A 20,099-nucleotide genomic window follows, 5' to 3' on the forward strand; every position below is an offset into this window, starting at 1 on the left:
ATACCGTTTTCCAAAGTTGTTGTACTATCTTATACTCGTACAGCAATCTATGAGAGTCCCAGTTGCTCCACATTTTTGCTGTCATTGGTATTCTAGGCATTCTAGTGACTATGAAATAGTATGTCATTGTGGTTTTAATTTGCATTTCTTTTATGACTGATGAGGTTAATAATCTTTTTGTTTATTTATTGACGATTCTTACATCATCTTTTGTGAATGTCCAGATTTTTTGCCTATTTCACATAATAGGGTTGTATATCTTTTATTTATTGTTGTAGAAGTTCTTTATATATCCTAGAAACAAGTCCTTTTTAGATATATTTCAAATACTGTTTCCCAGTCCTTAGCTTGCCTGTTAATTTTTTAAAAAATTTTTTTGTCTTTTCATTTTTAAACTATCTTTTTAAGTGCAGAATATTTTCATTTTAATGAAATCTAGTTTTTAATTTTTTTCTTTTATGGTAGTGCCTTTTGTTTTCTACGAAATCTTTGCCTACCCTAAGATGTTAAGATACTTTAACAAAGATATTCTTTTATGTTTTTCTAAAAAACTTTATAGTTTTGGCTTTTATATTTAATTGTGTGAGCCATCTAGTTACTTATGGAGTGTGAAGAGGGACCAAAGTTCATCTTTTCCTCCATCTGGATTTTCAGTTGTTCCATCACCATTTTCTTAAAAAGACTTAAATTACCTTGGCACCTTTGTCAACAGTTAAGTAATCACTTATATGGAGGTCTATTTCTGGACTCTCTTCTTTTCCATTGATCTATTTGTCTATCCTTAACACCAGTGCCATACTGTTTTACTATGTCTTTAGAGTGAGTCATGAAATCAAGGTGTAATTATTTGTTCTTTCTCAAGGCGGTTTTGGCTATTCTAGGTTTTTGCATTTCTATATAACTTTTAGAATTAGTTTGTCAGCTTCTACAAAAAAAAAAAAAAAGGCCTGGTTTTTTGTTTTTACTGATTTTGATATGACTGGCATTGAATCTGTCAATCAGTTTGGGGAGAGAATTTACAACTTAACAGTATGTCATTTTCTCATTTGTGAGCATCATACCTCTTTCTATTTAGGTTTTAAAAATATTTCTCTCTGCAATGTATTTTTCAGTGTAGAGACCTTACACATTTTTAAATTTATTCCTAAAGCTTTTATGTCTTATGATGCTGTTGTAAATAATTTTTTCTCAATTTTGTTTTGCATTTGTTCTTCCCAAAATACTTAAAGACCGTTCTTTGTGTGGAACTGTCCCATACTTTTCAAGGAGTTGAGCATTCCTGCACCTCTCCCAAGAAATAACAGTAATGCTGTTCAGTCATCATGACAGCAAAAACTCCCCAGACATTTCCAAGTCTCCTTGATGGAGACTGGAGACGGACTGGTAACAACTTGGTTAAAAATCACTGGATTGGGGAAATTGGCCCCATTGTAGTGGCCATTACCTTGAAATCTAAAATAGTACTGAGATTTTCTACCATTTTAGGGATACATTATAATTCTGGGCTTCCAGATTTGTACAGGGCATTACATAACTTTATACGCAGCCTTTCCACCTTTAGAAAATCTGTATTTAGCACTATTCCAGAAGAAGTGAAAAAATATAAATTGATTGATAGTGTTGTATGAAATAGTGGAAAGAAAGGGTCTTGGCGAGAAGGAGACCTTTTCTGGGGCAATATTTTCATGAAACTACTCCTGTAAAGCCAAAATAAAGGAATCCTAAAATTCTGTTATCTTTATTTTTACACATAGGACATTTTAATCTCTTTTAAAGAGTTGGGTACTATAGCTTTTGCTTTAAAACTAGCTTTTTGGTATGAGTTCTTAGTCCTGTATGCCTTGGAAATTTTTTATGCTATTGCATTATTTGACACACGGTAGGTGGTCATTAAATATTTTGATAAACTATTTAGTTTGCTGTCTTTACATTCTAATTGGTTGCTTCAAAAAATATTACGTTAGGAAAATAGTATTACGGGTAATATCGTCACTGTGTTAAAATGGTTTAGTATATTAGAATTAATAGTTAATCTTTTTTTTTTTTTTTTTTTTTTGAAGGCACAGCAGCAACGCCACGAAAGAGACTTGGCCCTTTTGAAATTGAAGGCTGAACAAGAGGCTTTGGAGTGTCAGAGACAGTTAGAAGAAACCCGAAACAAAGCAGCTCAGGTACTTATGTTTGCAGCAGGCACTGGTTTTTTAAATCTAAATTTGTATCTTTGAAATCACTTCAGTATTCTTTTAATTATATAGGAGTAAAAAAGAAAAGATACAATAATGCTTTAGTACATTATGCCATTATGGGTTAATTTCATGTCATTTGACTCTTGTAGCAATCCTGTGAGTTAAGTTAGTCAAGATTTATCCCCAATTTAGAGAAGTGGAAGCTGAGGTACATAGTAGTTACTTGCCTAAAGAAACATCAGCTCATGAATGGTGGAATTAAAAATTACACTCCAGCAGTAATTTTAAGACTCTAAACTCTAGATTTTAAGACATGAAATCCAGATGATAGTCAAGTGTTTTGTTTTACAAGGCATTTGAGCCATGAAACACTTGGGGTGGGGAGAGACTGAGACATAACAGATTCTCTTTTTTACTCCCTTTTATTTTCAGGTCCATGCAGAATCCATACAGCAGGTGGTCAAATCACAAAGGGAAGTAACTGAGGTCCTGCAGGAAGCAACTTGTAAAATAGCCGCTCACCAAGCAGACACTGCTCGCCTCACCACAGATGCGGCTCGCCAAATCTGTGAAGTAAGGCCATTGAGAAACCCTTTTCTTTTTAGTCAGTCTGAATAGATTTGGTCTTAGGAATTTCTGACATCTAGCAAATACGTACTTTTGATTGGTGACTTTCAGTGGGAGCCATGCATTGAATTAGGAGGCACCATTTATTGCAGTATGTTGTACGTGTGAGTGATACAGAGGCAGAAAAAATGGAGAACTCTTAATGTCTGCCCTTGAGTAAGCTTTTTAAAAATGTGTTGATTTTATTGATGTATAATTTACAGACAATAAAATATATCCATTTTAAGTATATTATTTGTTGAGTTTTGACAAATATATAGATATAGGTATCTAATCAGATATATGTATCTCTACCTACATATTTCTGTGTCTTTTCTTATCTATCTGTCCATCCCTATAAACACCACCATAATCAAGAAATAGAATACAGTTGAATCTTGAACAACATGGGTTGAAACTGTGAGGGTCTGCTTACGTGCTCAATTTTTTTTGACAAATACAGTACAGTACTATAAATGTAATTTTTCTTCCTTAGGATTTTCTTAATAACATTTTCTTTTCTCTAGCCTACTTTATTATAATAATACACTATAAAATACATAAAATGTATAAGATATGTGTTAATCAACTATTTATGTTATGGATAAGGCTTCTAATCAACAGTAGGCTATTTAGTAGTTCCGTTTTGGGGGAAATAGAAGTTATCCACGGATTTCGGCTGCTTGTGGATTGGCACCCCTAACCCCCATGTTGTTTAGAGATAACTGTATTTCCAACACTAAAAAGTTTCTTCATGCCCCTATCCAGTCAGTCCCCAACTTCGGTCCCAGGAAGCCATTGATCTGCTTTGTATGAAGATGATTCCTTTTCACCTACAGTGATGTTAGTGTCTTGTCTTTTACTATACCAAGGATAAAGCCAGAAATAGTTTTACTCTTGTCTGTATATGGAATATCATAATCTATAGCTGTAGTTTCAGTTTATTTTATCTGGTACAATTTAGGATTGTTTGTGAAATGATTCTGTTATTAATATTAAAAAGTCAGGAACCTACTGGGTTGGGTACTATGGGATTGTGCAAATAAGTGTAGATTCTTTTAAGAAAATTTTAGACAACATTAGCAAGGATTTCAAAAACACTTCAAGTTGTCAAGGCAGTGATTGAATGAACACCAAATGAATAATACATGCAGCAGTTGCAGTAGTGGCGAAGAGTAGGGAAAATACCTCACATTTTAAGTCAGAAAACAGATATAGGAAGTAGTAATTCAGTTGATTCTTAAGATTTATTTTTGGTTTATTATGGCTTGTTATATGACTTGAAGATTTTGCTTTAATTCATAGGTTGCTATAGCTAGATGAAACCTTAGAAATCTTGTGGTCCATCCAACCCTTTATTTTTATAAGGAAGCTGTTGAGACTTAAAAAATCTAAATGACTTGCCCACAGTGTTTTACCTATTTTTTTTTTTTTTTTAAGATTTTATTTATTTATTTGAGACAGAGAGAATGAGAGAGAGAGAGAGAGAGCACATGAGAGGGGGGAGGGTCAGAGGGAGAAGCAGGCTCCCTGCCGAGCGGGGAGCCCGATGCGGGACTCGATCCCGGGACTCCAGGATCATGACCTGAGCCGAAGGCAGTCGCTTAACCAACTGAGCCACCCAGGCGCCCCGTGTTTTACCTATTAATGGCAGAATTTACTTGGTCTTAATCCAGTGATCTTTCGAAGACACTGTGCTCCTTCTCAGTTTTCTGTGATTTTTTTTTTTCACATCTACTTTTGCCTTGTGTGTGTTCTTATTTAGATGGCAGAGTTGACTCGAACTCATATCTCAGATGCCATCACTGCTTCAGGAGCTCCCCTGGCAACGCTATACGACCACCACCGACAGCATGCTCCAGACTTTGTGAAACAGCTGAGGACCAGAGCTGAAACGGATAGGTTAATATTCATTCGTTCAGCTAATATGCAATGAGTATCTCCTATGTCCCAGGCACTGTTGTGGGTACTGGGAATATAGTTATGGGCATACAGTGTAGTGCGGAAGGTAGATATTGTAATCAGATATTCACTTAAGTGAATGAACACTTACAAACTGAGACAAATGTTATGAGAGAAAAGAACATATATCCCTGAGACATATAACAAAGGAATTTGAATAGCCTGGGGGTACAGCAACGTCAGAGAAGGTTTTCCTGTGGAAGGAAAGCTTATGGTGAGATCTAATGGATGAAAAGGAGTCTGTGATTAGATAAAGAATAGGCAGGTCAGTAGGAAGAGAAAATGAGGGAAGAATGTGACTGGAGGCAGAGAACAAAGGGGAGAATGGTAGGAGATGATGCAGGGATCAGATTATGGTAGGACATTGCAGACCTTGCGGATTTTGGAGTTTATTCTAGGAACAATGAAAAGTCATTAGTTTCTTAGGCAGCCTGGGTGTTGTGATCATGTTTGTGTGTATTTTTTTACATCACATTTCGACTGTCTCAAATTCATAGATTTAAGTCCTTATTCACGTTTATTGATACTTGGGGTGATATGTGTTTATTTCTCATAAAGCAAAAGATACTCTTTTCTATGAGTGAATGTCTTTCTTAAATACTTTTTTATAGCTATTTCATAATTTCTCTTCAAGATTTTATCTCATTAATATTAAATGACATTTAAAATCCTTCTCTTATAAGAGACTTTAAATGTTTAATCAGTTTTTATTCTCTTTGCAGGAAAAGTCAATCTGTTTCACTCTCTCAGAGTAAAGAAGGGACCCTTGACTCAAAGCATCAGAAGTATTCCCCTTCATTTGATAGTTATTCTGAGTCTTCAAGATACAAGAATCATGATCGAAGGTGAAAACACTTTGATTTAGTAAAGTGTGATAAATGGCTTAGACATTGCTTTCTTTTTTTACTTCTTAATCTCATTTCTTTAAATAAAATAGTGTCTTCCCTTCAAAGTTCTGACTTTCCCCTATTTGACTAGCTGATTTATAAAATAGTTGTTCTATGTAATAATGTAACTACCATTCCTTGAGAGCCTGCCTTGTATAAGCTCCGTGTCAATTTCTTTTTCCTGCATTTAATCTTGACGACAACCTTCCAAGACAGATATTGTCCTCTTTTTATAGTAGGGAACAGAGGCTCATGGAGTTGCTAAGAAACTCACCTAAGGTCACATAGATAGTAGCACACCAAGGAATTGAACCTTGGTTTATCTGGCTCCAAGGCCAATGTTTATTGGGCATTGCTTTGCTAACATCCATATTTCTTGACATTACTGTATGTACTAATTGTTGTAATTATAAAAGAAGATCGAATACTTTGTCATTGGTTCTTGCATTGTATTAACATCTGTAGTTTTCAATTATGGTTCTATCCTTGGATTAGAAGATTTTCGAAGCTCCTTTTCCAGCATTCTTAGAGGTAGGATACCTACATTGTCAAAGTAAAACCTCATTTAAAAAATTAAATCATGAGACTAAAAAACATTAGTGTGGGGTATTAAGTACCTACTATATCTCTGGAACTATGTGACTTTCATTTGACCTTCACTGACCCTTAGTTCATTGAGGCCGTCAGCTGGGTCACTACAGGGGATTCCTCATAGTTTTCCCAATCTCTTCCCAAACCATTCCCTAATCTCTTCACTAACTACTTGGTAACTAGAGTGATTTTTCTAAAATTTGCAGCCAATTTGTTACCTGTTTGAAACCTTCAGTATTCCTTTAGAGCCACTCACTTGAGTGGAGTAGAGCATTTATTATTGAGGCTTTGGTCCATCTCCAGCCCTGTCTCTTGGCATTTCCCGTCTTATCATATTCCACTAATTATAACTACTCTAATGTAATTCTCTAATAAAAGAGCCATGCTCTCTCTCTCTTTTGTGCCATTACATATGATATACCTTCAATTTTTAAAATTTAAATTCAATTAATTAACACATAATGTACTATTTCAGATTTAGAGTTCAGTGATTCATCACTCGTATAATACCCAGTACTCATTACATCACATGCCCTCCTTAATGTCCATCACCCAGTTACCCCATCCCCCCACCCACCTCCCCTCCAGCAACCCTCAGTTTGTCTTCTATGCTTAAGAGTCTCTTATGGTTTGTATCCCTCTCTGACTTCATCTTGTTTCATTTTTCCCTTTCTTCTCATATGATCCTCTGTTTTGTTTCTTAAATTCCACATATGAGTGAGATCATATGATAATTGTCTTTCTCTGATTGACTTATTTCACTTAGCATAATACCTTCTAGTTCCATCCATGTCCTTGCAAATGGCAAGATTTCTTTCTTTTTTTTTTTTTTGATGGCTGAGTAGTGTTCCATTGTATGTATATACTACATTTCCTTTATCCATTCATCCGTTGATGGACATCTGGGCCCTTTCCATAGTTTGGGTATTGTGGACATTGCTGCTATAAACATTGGAGTGCACGTACCCCTTCGGATCCCTGCATTTGTGTCTTTGGGGTAAATACCTAGTAGTGTAATTGCTGGGTCATAGGGTAGCTCTATTTTCAACTTTTTGAGGAACTTCCATACTGTTTTCCAGAGTGGCTGCACCAGTTTGCATTCCCACCAGCAGTGTAAGAGGGTGCCCCTTTCTCCGCATCCTCGCCAACATCTGTCATTTCCTGACTTGTTAATTTTAGCCATTCTGACTGGTGTGAGGTGGTATCTCATTGTGGTTTTGATTTGAATTTCTCTGATCCTGAGTGATGTTGAGCATTTTTTCATGTGTCTGTTGGCCATTTGTATGTCTTCTTTGGAGAAATGTCTGTTTATGTCTTCTGCCCATTTCTTGATTGGATTATTTGTTCTTTGGGTGTTGAGTTTGATAAGTTCTTTATAGATTTTGGATACCAGCCCTTTATGTGATAAGACACTTGCAAATATCTTTTCCCATTCTGTCAGTTGTCGTTTGGTTTTGTTGACTGTTTCCTTTGCTGTACAAAGGTTTTTTATCTTGATGAAGTCCCAGTAGTTCATTTTTGCCCTTGCTTCCCTGGCCTTTGGTGATGTGTCCAAGAAGAAGTTGCTGCGGCTGAGGTCGAAGAGGTTGCTACCAGTGTTCTCCTCTAGGATTTTGATATCTCACATTTAGGTCTTTCATCCATTTTGAGTCTATTTTTGTGTGTGGTGTAAGGAAATGGTCTGGTTTCATTCTTCTGCATGTGGCTGTCCAGTTTTCCCAATGCCATTTGTTGAAGAGACTCTTTTTTCCATTGGATATTCTTTCCTGCTTTGTTGAAGATAAGTTGACCAGAGTTGAGGGTCCATTTCTGGGTTCTCTATCCCGTTCCCTTGATCTATGTGTCTGTTTTAGCTTGAAGTCTGGCATTGTGATGCCACCAGCTTTGGCTTTCCTTTTCAACATTCCTTTGGCTATTCGGGGTCTTTTCTGGTTCCAAACAAATTTTAGGATTATTTATTCCAGCTCTGTGAAAAAGTTGATGGTATTTTGATAGGGATTGCATTGAATATATAGATTGCTCTAGGTAGCATAGACATTTTAAGAATATTTATTCTTCCAGTCCATGAGCATGGAAGGTTTTTCCATTTCTTTGTGTCTTAATTTCTTTCATGAGTGTTCTGTAGTATTCCAAAAACATACCCTTTGTCTCTTTGGTTAGGTTTATTCCTGGGTATCTTATGGTTTTTGGTGCAATTGTAAATGGGATTGACTCCTTAATTTCTCTTTCTTCTGTCTCATTGTTAGTGTATAGAAATGCAACTGATTTCTGTGGATTGATTTTATATCCTGCCACTTTGCTGAATTCCTGTATGAGTTTTAGCAATTTTGGGGTGGGTCTTTTGGGTTTTCCACATAAGAGTATCATGTCATGTGCAGAGAGTGAGAGTTTGACTTCTTCTTTGCCAATTTGGATGCCTTTTATTTCTTTTTGTTGTCTGATTGCTGACGCTAGGACTTCTAGTACTATGTTGAACAACATTGTAGTGGACATCCCTGCCGTGTTCGTGACCTTAGGGGAAAAGCTCTCAGTTTTTCCGCACTGAGAATGATACTTGCTATGGGGTTTTCATAGATGGCTTTTATGATATTGAGCTATGTTCCCTCTATTCCTACACTGTGAAGAGTTTTAATCAAGAAAAGATGCTGTACTTTATTAAATGCTTTTTCTACATCTATTGAGAGGATCATATGGTTCTCGTCCTTTCTTTTATTAATGTAGTGTATCACATTGATTAATTTGCGGATGTTGAACCAACCTTGCAGCACAGGAATGCATCCCATAGGTTTTGAATAGTTGTGTTTTCATTTTCATTTGTTTCCATGAATTTTTTAAATTCTTCTTTAATTTCCTGGTTGACCCATTCATTCTTTAGTAGGATGCTCTTTAACCTCCATGTATTTGAGTTCTTTCCAACTTTCCTCTTGTGATTAAGTTCTAGTTTCAAAGCATCGTGGTCTGAAAATATGCAGGGAATGATCCCAATCTTTTGGTACTGGTTGAGACCTGATTTGTGACCCAGTATGTGATCTATCCTGGAGAATGTTCCATGTGCGCTCAGAAGAATGTGTATTCTCTTGCTTTAGGTTGGAATGCTCTGAATATTATCTGTGAAGTCCATCTGGTCCAGTGTGTCATTCGCAGCCCTTGTTTCCTTGTTGATCTTCTGCTTAGATGATCTGTCCATTGCAGTGAGGGGGGTGTTAAAGTCCCCTACTATTATTGTATTAATATCAATATGTTTCTTTAATTTTGTTATTAATTAGTTTAATTGGCTGCTCCCATTTTAAGGGCATAAATATTTAAAATTGTTAGATCTTCTTGTTGGATAGACCCTTTAATTATGATATAGTGTCCTTCTTCACCTTTTATTACAGTCTTTGGTTTAAAATCTAATTTGTCAGTATAAGGATTGCTACCCTAGCTTTCTTTTGATGTCCATTAGCATGATAAATGGTTTTCCACCCCCTCACTTTCAATCTGCAGGTGTCTTTGGGTCTAAAATGAGTCTCTTGTAGACAACATATTGATGGGTCTTGCTTTTTTTAGCCAATCTGATACCCTGTGTCTTTTGATTGGGGCATTTAGCCCATTTACATTCAGAGTAACTATTGAAAGATACAAATTTAGTGCCATTGTCTTACCTGTAAAATCACTGTTTCTGTATATTGTCTCTGTTCCTTTCTGGTTATGTTACTTTTGGGCTCCCTCTTCGCTTAAAGGTTCCCCTTTAATATTTCTTGCGGGCTGGTTTAGTGATCACAAATTCTTTTAGTTTCTGTTTGTTCTGGAAGCTTTTTATCTCTCCTTCCATTCTGAATGACAGCCTTGCTGAATAAAGTATTCTTGGCTGCATATTTTTCTCATTTAGCACCCTGAATATATCATGCCAGTCCTTTCTGGCCTGCCAGGTCTCTGTGGATAGGTCTGCTTCCAGTCTAATGTTTCTACCCTTGTAGGTAATGGACCTCTTGTTCTGAGCTGCTCTCAGGATTTTCTCTTTGTCTCTGAGATTTGCAAGTTTCACTATTATATGTTGAGGTGTTGACCTATTTTTATTGATTTTGACGGGGGTTCTCTGTGTCTCCTGGACTTGAATGCCTGTTTCCTTCCCCAGATTAGGGAAGTTCTTTCCTATAATTTGCTCCAGTATGCTTTCTGCCTTCCCCTTTCCTCTTCTTCTGCGATCCCAATTATTCTAATATTGTTTTGCTTTATGGTATGCCTTATCTCTCAAATTCTGCCCTCGTGATCCAGTAGTTGTTTATCTCTCTTTTTCTCAGCTTCTTTATTCTCCATCATTTTGTCTTCTGTATCACAAATTCTTTCTTCTGCCTAATTTATCCTAGCAGTTAGAGCCTCCATTTTTTATTGCATTTCCTTAATAGTCTTTTTTATTTCAACTTGATTAGATTTTAGTTTTTTTATTTCTCCAGATAGAGATTCTCTAGTGTTTTCTATGGTCTTTCAAGCCCAGCTCGTATCTTTATAATCATTATTCTGAACACCAGTTCCAACATCTTACTTATATCCATATTGATTAGGTCCCTGGAAGTCAGTACTGCCTCTTGTTCTTTTTTGAGGTGAGTTTTTCCATCTTGTCATTCTTGCAGAAAGTGGTCGCTTTTCTATTTGTGGAGTTGTAGATATCTTCTTAGATCTCCAGTTGAGTTCACAGGTGTTCAGAATGATTTAGTAGCTATCTGGCTAAATTCCTGGGCTCAGATAAAGCTAAGGTCTCCTATTCCTCTGCCATCTTGGACTCTTCCAAGATATACCTTCTTTCTAGACTACTGTTTTGGTGGTCTATTTCATTTAGTTTCCTTTTGCTCCCCTCTGAGTCAGTGTTACCCATAGTCTGTTTTAGATATCCCTTCTATGTTCTCCTATAATACTCCATATATAACTGTTAGAGCCTTTACCACCTTCTATCTCCTGTTCCTTTACTTTTCAGTTATGGACTACACTAGAAATTCTTTGAGGTCTTCATTTTCATCACCCCCAAAAAAAGGCCTCTACCCATTAGCAGTCATTTCTTATGCCCTCTCTTGTTCATCTTCTGACAACTACTAATCTACTTTTTATTTCTGTTCTCTGTGGATTTGTCTATTTTGGACATTTCATATAAATGGCATCATACAATGTATGGTCCTTTATGACTGGTTTTTTGACTTAGCATAATGTTTTTAAGGTTCATCTATCACATATTAGTATGTTATTCCTTTATATGGCCAAATAATACTCTTTTGCATGGATATCCCACATTTTATTTACCGTCAGTTGATGGACATTGGATTGCTTCTACTTTTTGACTATTATGAATAGTGCTGCTACGTACATTTATGTACAAGTTTTTGTGTGAACATAGGTTTTCATTTCTTTTGGGTATACACTTAGGAGAGGGATTGCTGGGGGGCGCCTGGGTGGCTTAGTCGGTTAAGCGCGTCTGCCTTCGGCTCAGGTCATGATCCCGGGGTCCTGGGGTCGAGCCCCGCATCGGGCTCTCTGCTCAGCAGGGAGCCTGCTTTTCCCTCTCCCTCTGCCTGCTGCTCCCCCTGCTTGTGTTCTCTCTCTCTCTCTCTCTCTCTGTCAAATAAATAAATAAAATATTAAAAAAAAAAAAAGAAGAGGGATTGCTGGGTCATATAATAACTCTGTTTAATTTTTTGGAAAATTGCCAAACTTTTCCAAAACAGCTGCTCCACTTCACATTCCCATAAAAATATAAAATTATTTTTACATCCTCACCCAACATTTGTTATTGTCTCTCTTTTTTATTATGGCCATCCTAGTGAGGACCATCTTATACTGCTATCCCCAGAACTTAGCAAAATACCTAGCACACAGTAGACAGTTTACTACATGTTTACCTAGTGAATCATTGGCACATAACTGTTAAGTGGAATAATTGAGATTAATTCCATATCCTTCTGACTCCAAAGCACTTGCTCTCTCCTGCATTATATCTTTTACCTTATAGCTGTATTATATGGTTTATACTTTCCAAAACGTTTATTAAACCAGACAAATAATTGCACAATATTCTGATAAATACTATCATAGAAGCATACAAAATAAAACAGTATAAACACAGAGAAGTGACCAGACCTTCCTTGGGAGTGGGAGAAGGTATCCGCAAGCACTTTGCAGAAGTGATACTTGAACTGAGTCTTAAATCAAGGAGGCAGAACAGCCTTAAATAGGAAGACAGGGAAGGAAGGGCATTTCAGAAGAGGAGATAGCTTATGGAGTGGATCTCAAAACATGGCTTGTGATTGGCTCTCTCTCTCTATATATATTTAAATGAATGAATAAACTAAGGAAAGCAAAGGGGGAGGAAGAAAAACACTGACCTTATACACAGCTAATGAATCGTTGAACACTATATCAAAAACTAATGATGTACTATATGTTGGCTAACTGAACATAATAAAAAAAAATAAAAGAAAAAAGAAAAAAAGAGAAAACAAGTTCACTAAGCATTTGGAAACTTGAGGCTTAAAGTCAGGGGAAGGGCAAAAGTTGTTGGTATAGGTTTAAGGCTCAATCTAAATGATACTAGTTAAAATTACAGCGATGCATAAGATTGCCAAGGGACAGTATGTAGCATAAAAGAGAAAGAGACCAGAAACAAAACACTGGGAATCACCATCATTTTAAGGAAAGCCAGGAAAATTCAAACAATATAAAAGAAACAGAAAAACTGGTTCGGGAGATAGAAAAGCAGGTGAGAGTAGAACAAGGAGTGTAAGAAAGGAAAGTCTTTTATTTAACATTTAATTTTGATTTAATTTCAAGCTTACGGAAATGTTGCAAGAATAATACAGAGTTCCTAAATATTTTTTTATCCTGATGTTAACATTTTACTACATTTGCTTTAGCTAGTGGAGCTTTTAAAGAAGGAGGTAGAGATCAACACCGTATAATGTTGCAGAAAAATTATCCATTGGATTTGGGAATTCAAGTTTAGGTAGAGGTTGAAAGGACAATTCCAGTAGAGTAGTTGGGATTGAAGTAGATTTTGATAAGTTGTGATGTTGATGAAAAGTAAGGGAGTTGAAACAGCCAAATAGAAGCCCCTTTTCCTAGTATTTTGATTTTAAAATGAAAGGAAAAGGGGAAGTGGTAGCCTGAGAATAGTGCTTACTTACCATGGCTATTTAAGAGTGAAACCTTCCTCTTTTCTACAACAGTTTCTTCTCAGACTTCTGTCTACTTAGCATTTTATGTTTTATGTTACTTGTTTCATCATTTCATATCTTGATCATGAGGCACATTCCCCTTGCCAAATAAATTTACTTTGAATTTATGAACCTTATTTTATCACCCTTTTTCTTTTTTGTTTGTTTCCATAATATCTATAAACAGAAGTAGTAGTGGTAGCAGCCGTCAAGAAAGCCCTTCAGTTCCATCTTCTAAGGAAAATGAGAGGAAACTTCATGGTGAAAAGATGGAGAGTTCTATTGATGAACAGGTTCAGACTGCTGTGGATGATTCTTTACGAAGTGACAGTGTGCCATCTCTTCCTGATGAGAAAGGTAATGTTCCTTGCGTGTGTATATACAGTTCTTTGTTTGGGAGGCTTCCAGAACCCTTTGACATATTTGTGATTGAGCTAGTTAATATAATTAGAACATGGTTGTGTGTGTGTGTGTGTGTGTATGTGTGTGTGTATTTGAATCTGATATTAAGTGTATCCAGGTGAAACTATTTCAAAGCTATACATTATGCCAGTAACCCTTGCCAATATTTTAAACACGATTGTGTGTCGTGATCCTAAGGGGAGGCAAAACTAAACCTAGGAGAGCATACATGTGAATGGAAAATAGATATTCAAAAAAATTACTTTTATCCTATCATCAATATATAACATAATCATAAAAAAGAGAATACGTTATTAGAACTTTAAATTTTAAGCAACTTTAAATTTTAAGCAATATAAGCAATTTCTTATAAATAATGATAACATTAGATATAGCAACTAGATTAAAATTCATTAGTTCTTTCTAGATCGTAGGTATATCCTTATCAAATCATGGGTAGTAGACAGTATAATTAAGAAAACAGAATTTGGCAACAAATGACACCTTTAAGAATTTTTTTTAAATGACTGGCTCTTAAGCAGTGTATTTGATTGATGGCCTAGAGAACTGTAGTCTTCAGAGCAGGATGGGCAAGACAGTCTTTAAAGGGAAAGAAGATGTTTAAATAATGATTTTTTTCTCATCCTTTAAATTTGTTTGTAAATTTTATAATGAATGTAATTTATGGGTATAGTAGTCTATATTTAATGAATAATTAACAATACAGATCTTGTTACCAGAAGTAATTAATTAATACCACCTGGCTAATGAATATAGATCTTGTTATGCAGAAGTAGGGTGTTCCTATAACAAATGCCAAATACGTGGAAGTGGCTTTAGAACTGGGTAATGAATCGAGACTAGAAGAGTGTTGAGGTACATGCTAGAAAAAGCCCCCAATGCCTTGCAGATCCTGTTGGCAGGAATATGGATGGTTAAAATGATTAAAATATGGTTAAAAATGATTCTGATAAAGTCTGATGGAGATGGAAATTAGGAATATATTATTGGAAACTGGAAGAAGGTCAGTCCTTGTTCTAAATTGAGAAAGAATTTGGCTGAACTGTGTTTCTAGTGTTTTGTGGAAAGTGGAAGTTAAAAGTGATGAACATGGATAGTTAGCCAAGGGGATTTCTGAGCAAAGTGTTGAAGGCATGGCCTTGGTTTCTCCTTATTGCTTTTAGTAAAATAAGAGAGGAGAGATAAATTGAAGGAATTGTTAAACGAAAAGGAACCAGAACTTGAAGATTTGGAAAATTCTCAGGCCATCCATGTTGTGAAAAATGAAAAAGCATGTTGTGGACAGAACACCAAGGATATGACTGGACAATCACTCCGTAAAAAGATTATCCATGGATCTAAGCAGCCATCTCAGCAGAAGCCAGTAGTAGTAGAGATGGGATTATACCGGCAGAGGCACTGCCAATTTGGACGAAAGAGCACAGAGATGGGATGAACTTTTGGACTTCTGGGCTTCTACTAGATGAGACAGTAGAGCTAGGCTGTGAACATGCCTTATCCTTCCAAAAAAGGGAAGAATGACCCCGAGGGTGATTCAGAGATCAGCAGGGCAGCCACCGCCACCACAGGCCCAGGCCTACAAGCCCAGATGGCAAGGCTCCCTCACTGATTTCAGAGCGTGGGGCCACCTCCTTGGTTTCAGTTGTCCAGGTTGCCCTGGCTTACGGCCTCAGGAGCAAAGCACTGCCAGTGGCTGAGGGGATGGTGCTACCACACAGGGTTGAGAAGGCAAGGCCACCCCAGTGGGCCGGAGGGCAGAACATCCTTCCAAAGAGGACCATTCTTCAGCCTTCAGAGCTAATGGAATTTGCCCTGCTAGGTCTTGGACTGGCTTGAGACCCATCACCCCTTTCTGATTTCTGTCTTTTGGAATGGGATTGTCTATTTTATGCCTGTCCCACTATTGTATTTTGGAGGCACATATCTGGTCTTGTTTCACAGGTTTGCATCTAAAAAGGAATTTTGCCTCAGGATGAATCACACCTCGAGTCTCACTGATACCCGATTTAAATGATATTTAGATGATACTTTAGACTTGTAGTTGGTGCTGGAATGGGTTAAGACTTTTGGGACTGTTAGGATGAGATGAATGTATTTTGTGTACAAGAAGGAATCAATTTTGGGGAATGAGAGGGTGGAATAATTGGATATCCTCAATATTGATACAGTAAAATTCTAACTTCTAGTGAAGTTAAGGAGGTAACTAAGGTTAAATGAGGTCAGAAGGGTGGGCCTCTAATCCATAGGACCTGTGTCCTTATATGAAGAGGAAAAGACCTCAGCAGTGCACATGCATAGAGAAAAGGTCTTGTGAGGACACAGAAGGCATCAGCCTGCAAGCCAAGGAGAGCGGTCTCACCAGAAACCAACCCTGTCAGCACCTTGATCTTGGATTCAACCCCTCCAGAAGTGTGAGGAAATAAATTTCTGTTGTTTAAGTCAGCAGCTTGTGGTGTTCTGTTATGGTAGCCCATGCAGACTAATACATTGGTGTTAAATATCGAGAGGCATGCTCATATTTTTATACTGATTGATGAATGTTTTTCAGAATGTTTTCAAAAATGTTTTATGGATTGCTGGATTAAAAACTAATGAAATTCATTCTAGGATCAGACTTAATAATAACTTCTACATAATGAGATAAATAAAGGATATAGGAAAACAATAAAGAAATTACCTGTTAATTTTCTCCTATAGGATGAATTTAATCTCTGCAAAATTTTATCTTAATAATAGTGCTTGTAATTAAAACAGTGAAGACAAGTTTATTTATTGAAAGTGTCTTTGAGTCTCAGAAGGAGTAAATAGTAATCATCCGTGACTTGTTTAATGTTGTTCTCAAGTTGTTTGCAATGGTGCCTGGCTCCAATAACTGCAAATTTATCATTGTCAAGTGACTAATCTGAAATGTCATGAACCATGACTTTTTGATATATTTCACTTCTTTAAACAGTATAAAATTGAACTACTTGGACTTCTACTTCTGGCCACAATGGAGGAACAGGATCAGATTTACCCTCCCTCCTAAAACAAATACCAGACAAAACATATGAAATAACTGTTTTTTAAGACATTGAATATCAGGCAATGAATGCTATTGATTCATGAAATATGAAAAGCAGATGAGGTGAGCACTATGACTGCTCCAGCTTACTGCCTGAAGGGAGTCTCCAGGCCGCACGGCATGGAGTTCCAGTAGTCTTCCTGAGTGGAATAAGTGGAGTTGGGAGTCTGGAGAGACTGAGGCAACTAAAACTCACAGGACAACCAAGATCCAAAGAAACTACACCATTTTAAAAACCTGTATGTAGAAGAAAAGAGAAGAAAATCCAGGTCACCTTTTGTTTAGCAGTGACTTCTTAGATACAACACCAGAAGTACAATCTGTGAAAGAAAAAACTGATAAGTTATGCTTTGTTGAAATTAAAAAACTGCTCTGTAAAAAACACTGTTAAGAGAATTGAAAAGAGAAGCCACAGACTGTTAAAAATATTTGTTAATCACATATTGGATAAAGGACTTATATCCAGAATTATATAAAGGACTCTTAAGACTCAACAACAAAAAAATCAACAACCCTATTAAAAAATGTGCATAAGATCTGAACAGACACCTTACTGAAGAAACTATACAAATGGCAAATAGACTTAGGAAGGGTGTTCAATATCATGTGTTGTTAGGGAAATGAAAATTAAAATCACAATGAGATACTACAACATGCCTATTAGAATGGCTAAAACCCAAAAAGCTGACAACAAAGTGGTGACAGCAAGGATGCAGAGCAACAGGAACTTGAATTCATTGCTGATGAGAATGCAAAATGGTACAGTTACTTTGTAAGACATTTTCACAGTATCTTCTAATGATCCAGCAATCACATGCCTAGGCAAATGAGTTGAAAACTTAGGTCCTCACAAAAGCCTATACACTAATGTTCATAGCATCATTTTTCAACTGGAAGCCACCAAATGTCTTATGAAGAGAATGGATAAGCAAACTGGTAAATCTGTACAATGGAATACTACTATTCAGTGATTAAAAGGAACAGGCTATTGATTCATGCAACATAATGGATGAATTTTAAGTGAATTTTACTAAGTGAAAGAAGCAAGCCCCAAAAGGCTACATAGTGTATGATTCCATTTATATGACATTCTGGAATAGGCAAAACTTTAGGGAAGGAAAACAGATTAATGGTTCTCAACTGTTAGGTAAAAGAGGAAGTGGTTTAACTACAAAGGGGATCTACAGGAGAACTTTTAGTGTGAAACAACTTATGTAAGGGATGTCCTGTATGGTTCTTTATGTACTGACTGATGCTGTGCATTTATCAGAACCCTAGAGCTGTATTTCCCAAAGAGTAAACTTTAACATGTGCAAACTAAACACACACATCAACCAGGATGTTGGGAGATCCTAGAATGGAATGCAGTCTATGACAAATGAATCTAACTGTATTACAAATGTATGGCATAAGCACACTGAAGAGGGTGGAAGAAAAAGGAGCTGACCTAAGTAAACTTGGAAAATGGCATTTTTGAGTAGAAATTGTAAGCCTAAATATAAACAGAGCAGTATATAAACACTGTATTCTAATTGGTAAATGAGCTTTTCACAGGGGTACAGGTAAACAGTTCTTAGTATGTATGGGGTTGAACAAATAAGTAAATTGATGTTGGATGGTAGGAGCCGGGTTTCTCAGTGGTGGAGAAGGATATTAGATACACAAGAAAGAAAGACTAAAATGAACCCTATGGTGCTGGATTAGAGTCAGTGACATCAGTATGAATCCATCTTTGGATGGATGGATGGATACAGGATCTACTTACTCGGTGTGTGTGTGTGTGTGTGTGTGTGTGTGTGTGTGTGTGTGTGTGTGGGTTAGTATACATGCTCTAGCTCTGTCCACTGACAGAGGAGAGAAACAGTGATGCTCTAGTAGTAACAAGAATAACCCAGTGCTGGGGTGCCTGGGTAGCCCAGTTGGTTAAGTGTCTGCCTTTGGCTCAGGTCATGATCCCGGGGTCCTGGGATTGAGCCCCATGTCGGGCTCCCTGCTCAGCGGGGAGCCTGCTTTCCTTCTCCCTCTGCCCCTCCATCCCCCTCTTGTGCTCTCTCTCACTCTGCTCTCTCTCAAATAAATAAATAAAATCTTTAAAAAAAAAAACAAAGAATAACCAGTGCCCATAATTGTGGTTTCTAAATATTCTCCAATGAAAGAAATTAGAGCTCTTTGGAGAAATGACTGATTCTAGGACTGGGCAGGGAAAATACAAAATGAACCTGGAATATCTTATAGTACTAGAAAGTAAGGCTGTCCAAATAAGAAAAGGATTGGAGGTGAGGCGTGCATGTCAAAGGCACACAAGAACCAAACTAAAAGAGCGATCGTGTTTTAAATTACCATGGTATTGATGAGTTCTAAAAAAATTTTGATTTGCATTTCTTTGACTGCTAATAATGTTAAACTTTTTTTTTTTTACTTTATTTTGGCCATTTATGTTTTCTTCGTGAAGCATTTGATCATGACTGTTTCTCGTTTTTCTATAGGATTATTAGTAGTTTTCTAATTGGTTTGTAAGAGCTCTTTACATGTAAAGTGTATTACACTTTTACCATATTTCTTGTACTAGTATTTTTAGATCAGTGAATTTTTATTATTCCATACCGATCAATTCTATGAATTTATGTTAGATTGTCCCATAAAGAGGCAGCAGGGGCTACTAATTGATGAAAACTGTTATAATGATAAAATCTACTTGTTCCAAATTCTTTTAGATTCCACTTCTATTGCAACAGAATATTCCCTGAAATTTGATGAATCTATGACAGAAGATGAAATAGAAGAAAAATCATTTCGATCTTTACTACCTTCTGAGAGTCATCGCAGATTTAACATGGAAAAGAAGAGAGGCCATCATGATGACTCTGACGATGAAGCCTCTCCAGAAAAGGCAACACTGTCTTCTGCCAAGGTGCGCTGCGGTTTACCTGTGGAGAGTACTTCATACGTAGTCGTGGATGCGTTCTCTCAAAGAGATGACCATGCATTTTGTACTTGAACTCAGTTGTCATCTACCAGAATGATTTTCCTAAGATAGCAGTTTTATATTATATTTTTGCTATAGAATCTGGCTTCGCTTTCCTTACAGAGTAGAACACAGACTTACTCCTTGGGGTAATTCAGAAGGCCTTTGAGGATTGGAGCCAGTGTTATGTCTCTAGTGTTTCATTTGCTTCACTCTTATAACACTTTATTCCAG

The 20,099-nt window shown here is 36.7% G+C and overlaps 1 protein-coding gene across 5 annotated transcripts in view; it reads left to right on the forward strand.

Annotated features, from left to right (window-relative positions):
• CEP350 (centrosomal protein 350) overlaps positions 1-20,099 on the forward strand; it is a 155,946-nt gene that overhangs the window by 69,862 nt on the left and 65,985 nt on the right. For 4 of the 5 annotated variants that reach the window (XM_032393212.1, XM_032393213.1, XM_032393210.1 and 1 more), the window contains exons 18-23: positions 2,061-2,171; positions 2,619-2,759; positions 4,558-4,694; positions 5,477-5,599; positions 13,601-13,770; positions 19,615-19,811. In XM_032393212.1, coding sequence (XP_032249103.1) covers positions 2,061-2,171; positions 2,619-2,759; positions 4,558-4,694; positions 5,477-5,599; positions 13,601-13,770; positions 19,615-19,811 — 879 coding nt within the window. The remainder of the gene's footprint in view (positions 1-2,060; positions 2,172-2,618; positions 2,760-4,557; positions 4,695-5,476; positions 5,600-13,600; positions 13,771-19,614; positions 19,812-20,099) is intronic. The other variant, XM_032393214.1, reaches the window with a different exon arrangement.

The sequence above is a fragment of the Phoca vitulina genome, unplaced genomic scaffold, assembly GCF_004348235.1.
Source record: "Phoca vitulina isolate PV1807 unplaced genomic scaffold, GSC_HSeal_1.0 scaffold71, whole genome shotgun sequence".
Taxonomy (NCBI): domain Eukaryota; kingdom Metazoa; phylum Chordata; class Mammalia; order Carnivora; family Phocidae; genus Phoca; species Phoca vitulina.